This window comes from Salvelinus alpinus, chromosome 1, assembly GCF_045679555.1.
Source record: "Salvelinus alpinus chromosome 1, SLU_Salpinus.1, whole genome shotgun sequence".
In the NCBI taxonomy this organism is placed as follows: Eukaryota; Metazoa; Chordata; class Actinopteri; order Salmoniformes; family Salmonidae; genus Salvelinus; species Salvelinus alpinus.
Genome location: NC_092086.1, coordinates 2306953 through 2321291, shown reverse-complemented (window position 1 = coordinate 2321291; position 14339 = coordinate 2306953). Strand labels below are relative to the sequence as shown.

The 14339-nt window shown below is 47.1% G+C and overlaps 1 protein-coding gene and 1 long non-coding RNA gene across 3 annotated transcripts; one reads left to right on the top strand and one right to left on the bottom strand.

Annotated features, from left to right (window-relative positions):
• Positions 1–2411: 2411 nt before the first annotated feature.
• cpsf4 (cleavage and polyadenylation specific factor 4) lies at positions 2412–12643 on the top strand. 2 transcript variants are annotated; one of them, XM_071390703.1, is made up of 8 exons: positions 2412–2806; positions 3577–3627; positions 4254–4406; positions 4949–5044; positions 6699–6792; positions 8921–8993; positions 9491–9685; positions 11567–12643. In XM_071390703.1, the coding sequence occupies exons 1-8, from the start codon at positions 2704–2706 to the stop codon at positions 11633–11635; spliced, it is 834 nt and encodes a 277-aa protein (XP_071246804.1). In that variant the 5' UTR covers positions 2412–2703; the 3' UTR covers positions 11636–12643. The 2 variants fall into 2 exon arrangements, with proteins under 2 accessions (XP_071246804.1, XP_071246813.1); XM_071390712.1 differs by having other exon boundaries at positions 2709–2806; positions 4237–4406.
• On the bottom strand, positions 11985–14137 carry LOC139568734 (uncharacterized). The gene is made up of 3 exons (XR_011673652.1): positions 14037–14137; positions 13807–13925; positions 11985–12344 (listed from the first exon to the last, which is right to left on the bottom strand). It is a non-coding gene; the product is annotated as an uncharacterized lncRNA (long non-coding RNA).
• Positions 14138–14339: the final 202 nt, after the last annotated feature.

Sequence of the window (14339 nt, the reverse complement as noted above, 5' to 3'; positions counted from 1 at the left end):
GTGCGTTCAAAGCAACTGGGAACTCGGGAAACTCCGACTTCAGTGCGTTCAAAGCAACTGGGAACTCAGGAAACTCCGACTTCAGTGCGTTCAAAACAACTGGGAACTCGGGAAACTCCGACTTCAGTGCGTTCAAAGCAACTGGGAACTCGGGAAACTCCGACTTCAGTTCATTCAAAACAACTGGGAACTCGGGGGGAAAAAAGTGTTTGGATGCTCTTGATCGACAGCATGTTCCAGTTCCCACCAATATCCAGCAACTTCCCACAGCCATTGAAGAGGAGTTGGATAACATTCCCCCAGGCCCCAATCAACAGCCTGATCAACTCTATGTGAAGGAGATGTGTCGCGCTGCATGAGGCAAATGGTGGTCACACCAGATACTGACCCAGGCGCGAACCAGGGACCCTCTGCACACATCAACAACAGTCACCCACGAAGCATCGTTACCCATCTCTCCACAAAAGCCGTGGGGAACCACTACTTCAAGGTCTCAAAGCGAGTGACGTCACCGATTGAAGCGCTATTAGCGCGCACCACCGCTAACTAGCTAGCCATTTCACATCGGTTACACATACCTGAGAGAGTGGGTAGTGATTTTACTTGATAAAGAACATTTAAACACTCAAACTGGACAGTTTTATCTCCATCTCTTCATTCAAAGACTCAATCGTGGACACTGTAAATGCGGCCGCTGCCAACAAACTGACTCAGCTCCAGCCACCTTAAAAATGGGAATTGATGGAAATTATGTAAAAATGTACCACCAGCCACTTTAAACAATGCCACCTAATATAATGTTTACATACCCTACATTACACATCTCTTATGTATATGTATATACTGTACTCTATATCATCTACTGCATCTTGCCATCTTATGTAATACATGGACCACTAGCCACTTTAAACTATGCCACTTTATGTTTACATACCCTACAGTACTCATCTCATAGGTATATACCGTACTCTATACCATCTACTGCACCTTGCCTATGCCGTCTGTACCATCACTCATTCATATATCTTTATGTACATATTCTTTATCCCTTTACACTTGCGTGTATAAGGTAGTAGTTGCGGAATTGTTAGGTTAGATTACTTGTTGTTATTACTGCATTGTCGGAACTAGAAGCACAAGCATTTCGCTACACTCGCATTAACATCTGCTAACCATGTGTATGTGACTAATAAATTTGATTTGATTTGATTTGACAGTTGTGGCTGCTTTGCGTGATGTATTGTTGTCTCTACCTTATTGCCCTTTGTGCGGTTGTCTGTGCCCATTTCATCATGTGTTCTCTGACATACACTCACTAAAGTTATCAACCCTGACAATAGGAACTTTCCTACATTTTTTATGAAGTAAAACAGAAGTTCCCTTCCTGGGTGAAACGGGCTACCCCAGAGTGTAAATCATACGCACCCTGGAACTAGGCTGGTTAACAGATACAGCAGTATGTTGAGCTTTCCTTTTCTCCCGAGTGATGAAGGACTGGCTGGCTTGTGGGTAAAATAGTCAAATAACATTAAAAAGCTTTTAATTGTAAGAGAGTCCAGCCTATTGATGTTTTACGTTTTGCCAGCGTGAGATATGGGTGGAAAAACTAACCTCAATACAGGGATGGGATATGCCACTTCACTCCAAATCAATCAATCAATGAAATGTATTTATTAAAGCCCTTCTTACATCAGCTGATATCTCAAAGTGCTGTACAGAAACGCAGCCTAAAACCCCAAACAGCAAGCAATGCAGGTGTAGAAGCACGGTGGCTAGGAAAAACTCCCTAGAAAGGCCAGAACCTAGGAAGAAACCTAGAGAGGAACCAGGCTATGAGGGGTGGCCAGTCCTCTTCTGGCTGTGCCGGGTGGGGATTATAACAGAACATGGCCAAGATGTTCAAATGTTCATAGATGACCAACAGGGTCAAATGTTATCTTTATCCACACTGCTCCATCAAGAAGATTGAAATACTGCTACCTCCCCCCCCAAGAAAACTGCCCTTTTCATCCTCATGCTAGCTAGCAGTATTCACAGCAGCCATTATGAAATGACATGTTTATGTTGAACAACAAAAGAGCTGATTGGCTGACACTGCCATTTCAAAATGGCTGCGGTGGCTACTGCTAATTAGCATGAGTATAAAAATGGCAGTTTTCCCTGGAAAACGAGCAGTGTGAATTATGGTAACATTTGGAGTATGGTGGCATATCCCATTGAGTTACCCTTTTCCAGCCCATATCTCACTAGCTCAATGGTGTCTTAATGTAACCATGACTACATTCTGACCCCAGTGCAGCTCTGTGTAAACAAGCGTAATTGTAGGGTCGGCATCTTGTGGCAAGTTCACATCCAGACTCTCTCATAGATCGATTACTCGGCCTTTTAAACCTCCCCCAGGTCAAAGGTTGGAGTTCAACCCGCCCGCCTTCTGGAGGCAAGAGAAACAAGATGGCAGATCAACAAGACAAACGGGACTTGTTTTAGTTAATCCAACTTTTCCACTGTTGATTTCTACACATTCAAATATATACAATTAGCTAGCCAAAGCAATCTAGCGCCCACGCCTTTTATGGTTGATATATCAGCTACTTAAGCGAGATTTCACAGGTTAGCTGATTGCCAACTGCCGTTAGACTGCTAGCTAGGCTAAGCTAGGTTAGCTTGTTTCTGTCTGGTCGGAGCGTAGTGAGACCTGCCATCATGCAGGACCTGATAGCCACCGTGGACCACATCAAGTTTGATCTAGAGATAGCTGTGGAGCAGCAGCTGGGGGCTCAGCCTCTCCCCTTCCCCGGGATGGACAGTAAGTAGTCGCTACTTACTAAGTTAGCCAGTTAGCTAACGTTAGCTAGGTACTGTTGTAGTTTTAGCATGGTAGCTAAGCTAGCTAGTTTAGCTAGCTAACTTCTTAACTGATTTTTATAGTTAGGTGTTTTTTGCAGAGTTTGAGGCAGCAGTGTGTTAGGATTATGTATAGTTTTGTATTGTAACTTCCTGCCCTGTGTCTGTGCAGAGTCCGGGGCTGCAGTGTGTTAGGATTATGTATAGTTTTGTATTGTAACTTCCTGCCCTGTGTCTGCAGAGTCCGGGGCTGCAGTGTGTTAGGATTATGTATAGTTTTGTATTGTAACTTCCTGCCCTGTGTCTGTGCAGAGTCCGGGGCTGCAGTGTGTTAGGATTATGTATAGTTTTGTATTGTAACTTCCTGCCCTGTGTCTGCAGAGTCCGGGGCTGCAGTGTGTTAGGATTATGTATAGTTTTGTATTGTAACTTCCTGCCCTGTGTCTGCAGAGTCCGGGGCTGCAGTGTGTTAGGATTATGTATAGTTTTGTATTGTAACTTCCTGCCCTGTGTCTGTGCAGAGTCCGGGGCTGCAGTGTGTTAGGATTATGTATAGTTTTGTATTGTAACTTCCTGCCCTGTGTCTGTGCAGAGTCCGGGGCTGCAGTGTGTTAGGATTATGTATAGTTTTGTATTGTAACTTCCTGCCCTGTGTCTGTGCAGAGTTCGAGGCTGCAGTGTGTTAGGATTATGTATAGTTTTGTATTGTAACTTCCTGCCCTGTGTCTGCAGAGTCCGGGGCTGCTGTGTGTGAGTTCTTCATGAGAGCAGCATGTCTCAAAGGTGAGAGTGTTACCGGTGATGAGTTCTCTGTATGTGACTGCTACAGCCTCCTCTACGTGTGGGTGTGTTTAATGAATTGACCAGTGTGTGTGTATATTAGACTGACCGTGTGTGTGTGTGTGTGGATATGAACTGTCCCTGTTTGTGTGTGTGTGTGGGGGGGGATAGGAACTGACCCAGTGTGTGTGTATAAAAAACTGACCCAGTGTGTGTGTGTGGATAGGAACTGACCCAGTGTGTGTGTTGATATGAACTGTGTGTAAAAAGTGATCAGTGTGTGTGTGTGTGGATAGGAACTGACCCAGTGTGTGTGTGTGTGTGTGTGTGTGTGTGTGGATAGGAACTGACCCAGTGTGTGGATAGGAACTGACCCAGTGTGTGGATAGGAACTGACCCAGTGTGTGGATAGGAACTGACCCAGTGTGTGGATAGGAACTGACCCAGTGTGTGTGTGTGTGTGTGTATGTGGATAGGAACTGACCCAGTGTGTGTGTGGATAGGAACTGACCCAGTGTGTGTGTGGATAGGAACTGACCCAGTGTGTGTGTGTGGATAGGAACTGACCCAGTGTGTGTGTGTTGATATGAACTGTGTGTAAAAAGTGATCAGTGTGTGTGTTGCTGCAGGTGGTATGTGTCCGTTCCGTCACATCAGTGGGGAGAAGACGGTGGTGTGTAAACACTGGCTCAGAGGACTCTGTAAGAAGGGAGACCAGTGTGAGTTTCTACACGAGTACGACATGACCAAGATGCCCGAGTGTTACTTCTACTCCAAGTTCGGTATGTGGCTGGGGTTTTATTTAACCTTTTATTTAACGAGGCAAGTCAGTTAAGAACTATTTCTTATTTTACAATGATGGCCTACCAAAAGGCAAACGGCCTCCTGCGAGGACGGGGGCCTGGGATTAAAAATAAACAAATACAATATAAATATAGGACAAAACACATATCACAACAAGAGAGACAACACTACATAAAGAGAGACCTAAGACGACAACATAGCAAGGCAGCAACACATGACAACATAGCATGGTAGCAACACAACATGGAAGCAGCACAAAACATGGTACAAACATTATTGGGCCCAGTCAACAGCACAAAGGGCATGAAGGTAGAGACAACAATACATCACGCAAAGCAGCCACAACTGTCAGTATGAGTGTCCATGATTGAGTCTTTGAATGAAGAAATTGAGATAAAACTGTCCAGTTTCAGTGTTTGTTGCAGCTCGTTCCAGCCCCATCTGTATCGGCTAACTGTCTACTGCAGTGACCGCCATCTGTATCGGCTAACTGTGTGTGTGTGTGTGTCTGTGTGTTTAGGAGAGTGCAGTAACAAGGAATGTCCGTTCCTCCACATCGACCCAGAGTCTAAGATCAAAGACTGTCCCTGGTATGACAGAGGCTTCTGCAAACATGGTACGTACTCTCACTCACTCACTCACTCACTCACTCACTCGCTGCTCCAGCACTAAGAGACTAAACAGACCGTGCCGACCAATGGTTCACAGCAGCAGGTGTCTCTGCTTCCTCAGAACATCAACTGTCATTTCCTGTTCACTTCCTGATGATTCTACATGTTGAATAACCACCGTTCACTTCCTGATATGTTGAGTCGCCACCGTTCACGTCCTGATGGGTTGAATCGCCACCGTTCACTTCCTGATGGGTTGAGTCGCCACCGTTCACTTCCTGATGGGTTGAATCGCCACCGTTCACTTCCTGATGGGTTGAGTCGCCACCGTTCACTTCCTGATGGGTTGAATCGCCACCGTTCACTTCCTGATGGGTTGAGTCGCCACCGTTCACTTCCTGATGTGTTGAATCGCCACCGTTCACTTCCTGATGGGTTGAGTCGCCACCGTTCACTTCCTGATGGGTTGAATCGCCACCGTTCACTTCCTGATGGGTTGAGTCGCCACCGTTCACTTCCTGATGGGTTGAGTCGCCACCGTTCACTTCCTGATGGGTTGAGTCGCCACCGTTCACTTCCTGATGGGTTGAGTCGCCACCGTTCACTTCCTGATGGGTTGAGTCGCCACCGTTCACTTCCTGATGGGTTGAATCGCCACCGTTCACTTCCTGATGTGTTGAGTCGCCACCGTTCACTTCCTGATGGGTTGAGTCGCCACCGTTCACTTCCTGATGGGTTGAGTCGCCACCGTTCACTTCCTGATGGGTTGAGTCGCCACCGTTCACTTCCTGATGGGTTGAGTCGCCACCGTTCACTTCCTGATGGGTTGAGTCGCCACCGTTCACTTCCTGATGGGTTGAGTCGCCACCGTTCACTTCCTGATGGGTTGAGTCGCCACCGTTCACTTCCTGATGGGTTGAGTCGCCACCGTTCACTTCCTGATGGGTTGGGTCGCCACCGTTCACTTCCTGATGTGTTGAGTCGCCACCGTTCACTTCCTGATGTGTTGAGTCGCCACCGTTCACTTCCTGATGGGTTGAGTCGCCACCGTTCACTTCCTGATGGGTTGAATCGCCACCGTTCACTTCCTGATGGGTTGAGTCGCCACCGTTCACTTCGATGGGTTGAATCGCCACCGTTCACTTCCTGATGGGTTGAGTCGCCACCGTTCACTTCCTGATATGTTGAATCGCCACCGTTCACTTCCTGATGGGTTGAGTCGCCACCGTTCACTTCCTGATGGGTTGAGTCGCCACCGTTCACTTCCTGATGGGTTGAGTCGCCACCGTTCATCAACACCCAGCAGGTGATCTACTGTGCTGATGTTCCTGTTGTCCTTAACATTCTCCCTCCCCCCTCTCTCTCTCTCTCCCATCCCCTCTCTCCCACATCCCTCCCACTCTCTCCCTCCTCTCTCTCCCTCCCTCCCTCCTCCTCCCTCCCCCCTCCTCTCTCTCTCCCTCCTCTCTCTCCCTCCCTCCCTCCTCCTCCCTCCCCCCTCCTCTCTCTCTCCCTCCTCTCTCTCTCCCTCCTCTCTCTCTCCCTCCTCTCTCTCTCCCTCCTCTCTCTCGCCCTCCTCTCTCTCTCCCTCCTCCCTCTCTCTCTCTCTCCCCCCTCCCTCTCTCTCTCTCTCCCCCTCCCTCCCTCCCTCCTCCACAGGTCCAGACTGCAGACATCGCCACACCAGAAGAGTAATCTGTATGAACTACTTGGTTGGGTTTTGTCCAGAGGGCCGGTCCTGTAAATTCATGCAGTGAGTTTATTCTCTTATTCAATCTGTTTAATATTCACCGTTTATAGCCTGTACTGCAGAGGTATTTAACTGTTACCCTGCCTGGTCTGGAATACTGCAGCTGTTCTGTTCTACCTGGAGTCCGAGGTCTTAATCGGTCCCTGAGTAGACGGCGGCGGGGGGGGGGGGCAGTGGAACTGGCTTTGAGGTCCAGATTAGAATTTGAGGTAACACCCCTCCTGAGTAGACGGGGGGGGAGCAGTGGAACTGGCTTTGAGGTCCAGATTAGAATTTGAGGTAACACCCCTCCTGAGTAGACGGGGGGGGGCAGTGGAACTGGCTTTGAGGTCCAGATTAGAATTTGAGGTAACACCCCTCCTGAGTAGACGGGGGGGGAGCAGTGGAACTGGCTTTGAGGTCCAGATTAGAATTTGAGGTAACACCCCTCCTGAGTAGACGGGGGGGGGAGCAGTGGAACTGGCTTTGAGGTCCAGATTAGAATTTGAGGTAACACCCCTCCTGAGTAGACGGGGGGGGAGCAGTGGAACTGGCTTTGAGGTCCAGATTAGAATTTGAGGTAACACCCCTCCTCCTGAGTAGACGGGGGGGGGAGCAGTGGAACTGGCTTTGAGGTCCAGATTAGAATTTGAGGTAACACCCCTCCTGAGTAGACGGGGGGGGAGCAGTGGAACTGGCTTTGAGGTCCAGATTAGAATTTGAGGTAACACCCCTCCTCCTGAGTAGACGGGGGGGGGAGCAGTGGAACTGGCTTTGAGGTCCAGATTAGAATTTGAGGTAACACCCCTCCTGAGTAGACGGGGGGGAGCAGTGGAACTGGCTTTGAGGTCCAGATTAGAATTTGAGGTAACACCCCTCCTGAGTAGACGGGGGGGGAGCAGTGGAACTGGCTTTGAGGTCCAGATTAGAATTTGAGGTAACACCCCTCCTCCTGAGTAGACGGGGGGGGGAGCAGTGGAACTGGCTTTGAGGTCCAGATTAGAATTTGAGGTAACACCCCTCCTCCTGAGTAGACGGGGGGGAGCAGTGGAACTGGCTTTGAGGTCCAGATTAGAATTTGAGGTAACACCCCTCCTCCTGAGTAGACGGGGGGGAGCAGTGGAACTGGCTTTGAGGTCCAGATTAGAATTTGAGGTAACACCCCTCCTGAGTAGACGGGGGGGGAGCAGTGGAACTGGCTTTGAGGTCCAGATTAGAATTTGAGGTAACACCCCTCCTCCTGAGTAGACTGGGGGTGGAGCAGTGGAACTGGCTTTGAGGTCCAGATTAGAATTTGAGGTAACACCCCTCCTCCTGAGTAGACGGGGGGGAGCAGTGGAACTGGCTTTGAGGTCCAGATTAGAATTTGAGGTAACACCCCTCCTAAGTAGACGGGGGGGGGGGGGGGATCAGTGGAACTGGCTTTGAGGTCCAGATTAGAATTTGAGGTAACACCTCTCCTCCTGAGTAGCACCTCTTGGTCATATGTATATCCTCTCTGACCCAGGAAGAGGTAAGACTACACTAACCATAATCCTCTCTGACTCTCTGAGCCCTCTGGGTCAAGTAGTGCACTCTAAAAAATAATAGCATTTAGGACTCAGACCGTCAGATGAAATGAATAATAGCATTTAGGACTCAGGCCGTCAGATGAAATGAATAATAGCATTTAGGACTCAGGTCCGTCAGATGAAATGAATAATAGCATTTAGGACTCAGGCCGTCAGATGAAATGAATAATAGCATTTAGGACTTTAGGCCGTCAGATGAAATGAATAATAGCATTTAGGACTTTAGGCCGTCAGATGAAATGAATAATAGCATTTAGGACTCAGACCGTCAGATGAAATGAATAATAGCATTTAGGACTTTAGACCGTCAGATTAAATGAATAATAGCATTTAGGACTTTAGGCCGTCAGATGAAATGAATAATAGCATTTAGGACTTTAGGCCGTCAGATTAAATGAATAATAGCATTTAGGACTCAGGCCGTCAGATGAAATGAATAATAGCATTTAGGACTTTAGGCCGTCAGATGAAATGAATAATAGCATTTAGGACTCAGGCCGTCAGATGAAATGAATAATAGCATTTAGGACTTTAGGCCGTCAGATGAAATGAGTCCAGAATAATGAGTGTGTTTTCTGCAGCCCGCGGTTTGAGCTGCCGATGGGAGCCACGGAACAGCCTCCTCTACCAGCACAGATACTGGGTCACCAGAAGGTAGGACACACCCCGTCTCTCTCTCACACCCCGTCTCTCTCTCACACCCCGTCTCTCTCTCACACCCCGTCTCTCTCTCTCTCTCTCTCACCCCGTCTCTCTCTCTCACACACAGTCTCTCTCTCTCTCACCCCATCTCTCTCTCTCTCACACCCCGTCTCTCTCTCTCTCACACCCCGTCTCTCTCTCTCTCACACCCCGTCTCTCTCTCTCACACCCCGTCTCTCTCTCTCTCACCCCGTCTCTCTCTCTCTCACCCCGTCTCTCTCTCTCACACCCCGTCTCTCTCTCTCACACCCCGTCTCTCTCTCTCACACCGCGTCTCTCTCTCACCCCGTCTCTCTCTCTCTCTCTCACACACCCCGTCTCTCTCTCTCTCTCACACACCCCGTCTCTCTCTCTCTCACCCCGTTTCTCTCACAACAGTCACACTGCACTCCGCTCTTTATATTCAACTTAATTTATAGTCCTGTCCTCTCTTCCTGTCCTCGTCCCAGCCGTTGCCTTCGCTTGGCCGCTCGTCCCTGTCACTCATCCAGCTGACCAATCCTGGGGGCGGGGCGGGTCCTCACCAGCATCAACACCATCAACGCCAGCCGTACTCCTCTGGTCCCAGCATGCATCAGCACCACAACAACATGGGAGGAGGGAACAGGGGTCCTCGCCCACTAGACCAGGTCACCTGCTACAAGGTAAACAGAGACCACACACACACACACACACACAGCTAGACCAGGTCACCTGCTACAAGGTAAACAGAGACTACACACACACACACAGCTAGACCAGGTCACCTGCTACAAGGTAAACAGAGACCACACACACACACACACACACACACACACAGCTAGACCAGGTCACCTGCTACAAGGTAAACAGAGACCACACACACACACACACACACAGCTAGACCAGGTCACCTGCTACAAGGTAAACAGAGACTACACACACACACACACACACACAGCTAGACCAGGTCACCTGCTACAAGGTAAACAGAGACCACACACACACACACACACACACACACACACACACACAGCTAGACCAGGTCACCTGCTACAAGGTAAACAGAGACCACACACACACACACACACACAGCTAGACCAGGTCACCTGCTACAAGGTAAACAGAGACTACACACACACACACACACACACAGCTAGACCAGGTCACCTGCTACAAGGTAAACAGAGACCACACACACACACACAGCTAGACCAGGTCACCTGCTACAAGGTAAACAGAGACTACACACACACACACAGCTAGACCAGGTCACCTGCTACAAGGTAAACAGAGACTACACACACACACACACACACAGCTAGACCAGGTCACCTGCTACAAGGTAAACAGAGACTACACACACACACACAGCTAGACCAGGTCACCTGCTACAAGGTAAACAGAGACTACACACACACACACACACACACAGCTAGACCAGGTCACCTGCTACAAGGTAAACAGAGACCACACACACACACACACACACACACAGCTAGACCAGGTCACCTGCTACAAGGTAAACAGAGACTACACACACACACACACACACACACACAGCTAGACCAGGTCACCTGCTACAAGGTAAACAGAGACCACACACACACACACAGCTAGACCAGGTCACCTGCTACAAGGTAAACAGAGACCACACACACACACACAGCTAGACCAGGTCACCTGCTACAAGGTAAACAGAGACTACACACACACACATCTGTCACACAGCTCCCAACCTGTTTCAATATCAACATACGTGTGTGTTTGTGTCAGGCTCTGGGGATTCAATCTAATTGTTGTTGTCCCCAATGCAATGTTCCCGTATTCACGGTAAAAGCTGCAGATTTCATTCTGAAATTACCTTTTAAAAGCTGCATTGTGGAAAACCAGTGATCAGATTGAATCCCAGCCTCCGTCTCTGTGAGTAACACTTGTTTCTCTCTGTGTCTCTCTCTGTGTCTCTCTCTGTGTCTCTCTCTGTGTCTCTGTCTCTCTCTGTCTCTCTCTCTCTGTCTCTCTCTGTCTCTCTCTCTCTCTCTCTCTCTCTGTCTCTCTCTCTCTCTCTCTCTCTCTCTCTCTCTCTCTCTCTCTCTCTCTCTCTCTCTCTGTCTCTCTCTCTCTCTGTCTCTCTCTCTCTGTCTCTCTCTCTCTCTCTCTCTCTCTGTCTCTCTCTCTCTCTGTCTCTCTCTCTCTCTGTCTCTCCTCTCTGTCTGTCTCTCGCTCTCTGTCTCTGTCTCTCTCTCTCTCTCTGTCTCTCTCTCTCTGTCTGTCTCTCTCTCTGTCTCTCTCTCTCTGTCTCTCTCTCTCTCTGTCTCTCTCTCTGTCTCTCTCTCTGTCTCTCTCTCTCTCTGTCTCTCTCTCTCTCTCTGTCTCTCTCTCTCTCTGTCTCTCTCTCTCTCTCTGTCTCTCTCTCTGTCTCTCTCTCTCTCTCTGTCTCTCTCTCTCTCTCTGTCTCTCTCTCTCTGTCTCTCTCTCTCTCTCTCTCTCTCTCTCTCTCTCTCTGTCTCTCTCTCTCTGTCTCTCTCTCTGTCTCTCTCTCTCTCTGTCTCTCTCTCTCTCTGTAGTGTGGTGAGAAGGGCCACTACGCCAACAAATGCACCAAAGGACACCTGGCCTTCCTCAGTGGACAGTAACTCTCTCACAACCCCGTGGTTGGACTCCGTTCAGCTGGAAGACGACCAGAGCAGAAAGTTCTGTCGATTTTGAGATGCTATTTTGAAACTTCCAAGTCCTTCGCTGAGTCCTCAGGACCCTCCGGACAGACAGACCTGTTTCTAGATCGTCAGACTGGAGGACAGCAGACAGAGAGTTGAAGCGTCTATGGTCTCCCAGGTAACTAGACGAGTGTTTCCCGACTGCGTCCTCTGGGGATGGTGATGTCCGCTTTGATCAAATCTTTCTGTTGGTCCTAAACCCCTTTAACCTCGAGACACTTTTGGGGACCCAGCTGGGATTGGTCAGTTTGCTTCGTGTACTTATTAAGGGGGCGGGGGGGGGTAGAGGAAGTGTGTAACCTAGCCAACCAATCCTGGAGGTCGGTCTTCCAGGGAATCAAACGTTGCTGAGGATTTGATCAAAAATATTAAAACACGAAATCCCAATCTTCAGACCTTTTTTTGTATGTGAGTGAAGAGACTAGTAGACATTCTAACCCAGGATCTGTTGTTCATCCTGAATACTCCATTTTACTGGCTTCAGAGGCAACCTTCAATGACTTGGAATAGGACTCTTGAGCTGTGATGTTGCTGTGTTGGATCCTTTCACAGCCTTTTCCCCCCCAGATCTGTTGCCTTTCTGTAGATTACAGTTTCAGTCTGGTCTAGTCTGTAAAATACAATAAACCTGTTCCTCCTGGTCTAGTCTGTAAAATACAATAAACCTGTTCCTCCTGGTCTAGTCTGTAAAATACAATAAACCTGTTCCTCCTGGTCTAGTCTGTAAAATACAATAAACCTGTTCCTCCTGTTCTAGTCTGTAAAATACAATAAACCTGTTCCTCCTGTTCTAGTCTGTAAAATACAATAAACCTGTTCCTCCTGGTCTAGTCTGTAAAATACAATAAACCTGTTCCTCCTGGTCTAGTCTGTAAAATACAATAAACCTGTTCCTCCTGGTCTAGTCTGTAAAATACAATAAACCTGGTCTAGTCTGTAAAATACAATAAACCTGTTCCTCCTGTTCTAGTCTGTAAAATACAATAAACCTGTTCCTCCTGGTCTAGTCTGTAAAATACAATAAACCTGTTCCTCCTGTTCTAGTCTGTAAAATACAATAAACCTGTTCCTCCTGGTCTAGTCTGTAAAATACAATAAACCTGTTCCTCCTGTTCTAGTCTGTAAAATACAATAAACCTGTTCCTCCTGTTCTAGTCTGTAAAATACAATAAACCTGTTCCTCCTGGTCTAGTCTGTAAAATACAATAAACCTGTTCCTCCTGGTCTAGTCTGTAAAATACAATAAACCTGTTCCTCCTGGTCTAGTCTGTAAAATACAATAAACCTGTTCCTCCTGGTCTAGTCTGTAAAATACAATAAACCTGTTCCTCCTGGTCTAGTCTGTAAAATACAATAAACCTGTTCCTCCTGGTCTAGTCTGTAAAATACAATAAACCTGTTCCTCCTGGTCTAGTCTGTAAAATACAATAAACCTGTTCCTCCTGTTCTAGTCTGTAAAATACAATAAACCTGTTCCTCCTGGTCTAGTCTGTAAAATACAATAAACCTGGTCTAGTCTGTAAAATACAATAAACCTGTTCCTCCTGTTCTAGTCTGTAAAATACAATAAACCTGTTCCTCCTGGTCTAGTCTGTAAAATACAATAAACCTGTTCCTCCTGGTCTAGTCTGTAAAATACAATAAACCTGTTCCTCCTGGTCTAGTCTGTAAAATACAATAAACCTGTTCCTCCTGTTCTAGTCTGTAAAATACAATAAACCTGTTCCTCCTGGTCTAGTCTGTAAAATACAATAAACCTGTTCCTCCTGGTCTAGTCTGTAAAATACAATAAACCTGTTCCTCCTGGTCTAGTCTGTAAAATACAATAAACCTGTTCCTCCTGGTCTAGTCTGTAAAATACAATAAACCTGTTCCTCCTGGTCTAGTCTGTAAAATACAATAAACCTGTTCCTCCTGGTCTAGTCTGTAAAATACAATAAACCTGTTCCTCCTGGTCTAGTCTGTAAAATACAAAAAACCTGTTCCTCCTGTTCTAGTCTGTAAAATACAATAAACCTGTTTCTCCTGTTCTAGTCTGTAAAATACAATAAACCTGTTTCTCCTGTTCTAGTCTGTAAAATACAATAAACCTGTTCTGGTCAGTCTTTTGTTCCTCCTGGTCTAGTCTGTAAAATACAATAAACCTGTTTCTCCTGTTCTAGTCTGTAAAATACAATAAACCTGTTCTAGTCTGTAAAATACAATAAACCTGTTCCTCCTGGTCTAGTCTGTAAAATACAATAAACCTGTTCCTCCTGGTCTAGTCTGTAAAATACAATAAACCTGTTTCTCCTGTTCTAGTCTGTAAAATACAATAAACCTGTTCTGGTCAGTCTTTTGTTCCTCCTGGTCTAGTCTGTAAAATACAATAAACCTGTTCCTCCTGGTCTAGTCTGTAAAATACAATAAACCTGTTCCTCCTGTTCTAGTCTGTAAAATACAATAAACCTGTTCCTCCTGTTCTAGTCTGTAAAATACAATAAACCTGTTCCTCCTGTTCTAGTCTGTAAAATACAATAAACCTGTTCCTCCTGGTCTAGTCTGTAAAATACAATAAACCTGTTCCTCCTGGTCTAGTCTGTAAAATACAATAAACCTGTTCCTCCTGTTCTAGTCTGTAAAA

Bases quoted from the DNA above. Each gene is read 5' to 3' on its own strand.
- cpsf4 (XM_071390703.1), top strand. From the start codon at position 2,704: ATGCAGGACCTGATAGCCACCGTGGACCACATCAAGTTTGATCTAGAG. The intron at 2,807-3,576 runs GTAAGTAGTCGC...CTGTGTCTGCAG, and splicing joins CCCCTTCCCCGGGATGGACA to AGTCCGGGGCTGCTGTGTGT. The intron at 4,407-4,948 runs GTATGTGGCTGG...CTGTGTGTTTAG, and splicing joins TTACTTCTACTCCAAGTTCG to GAGAGTGCAGTAACAAGGAA.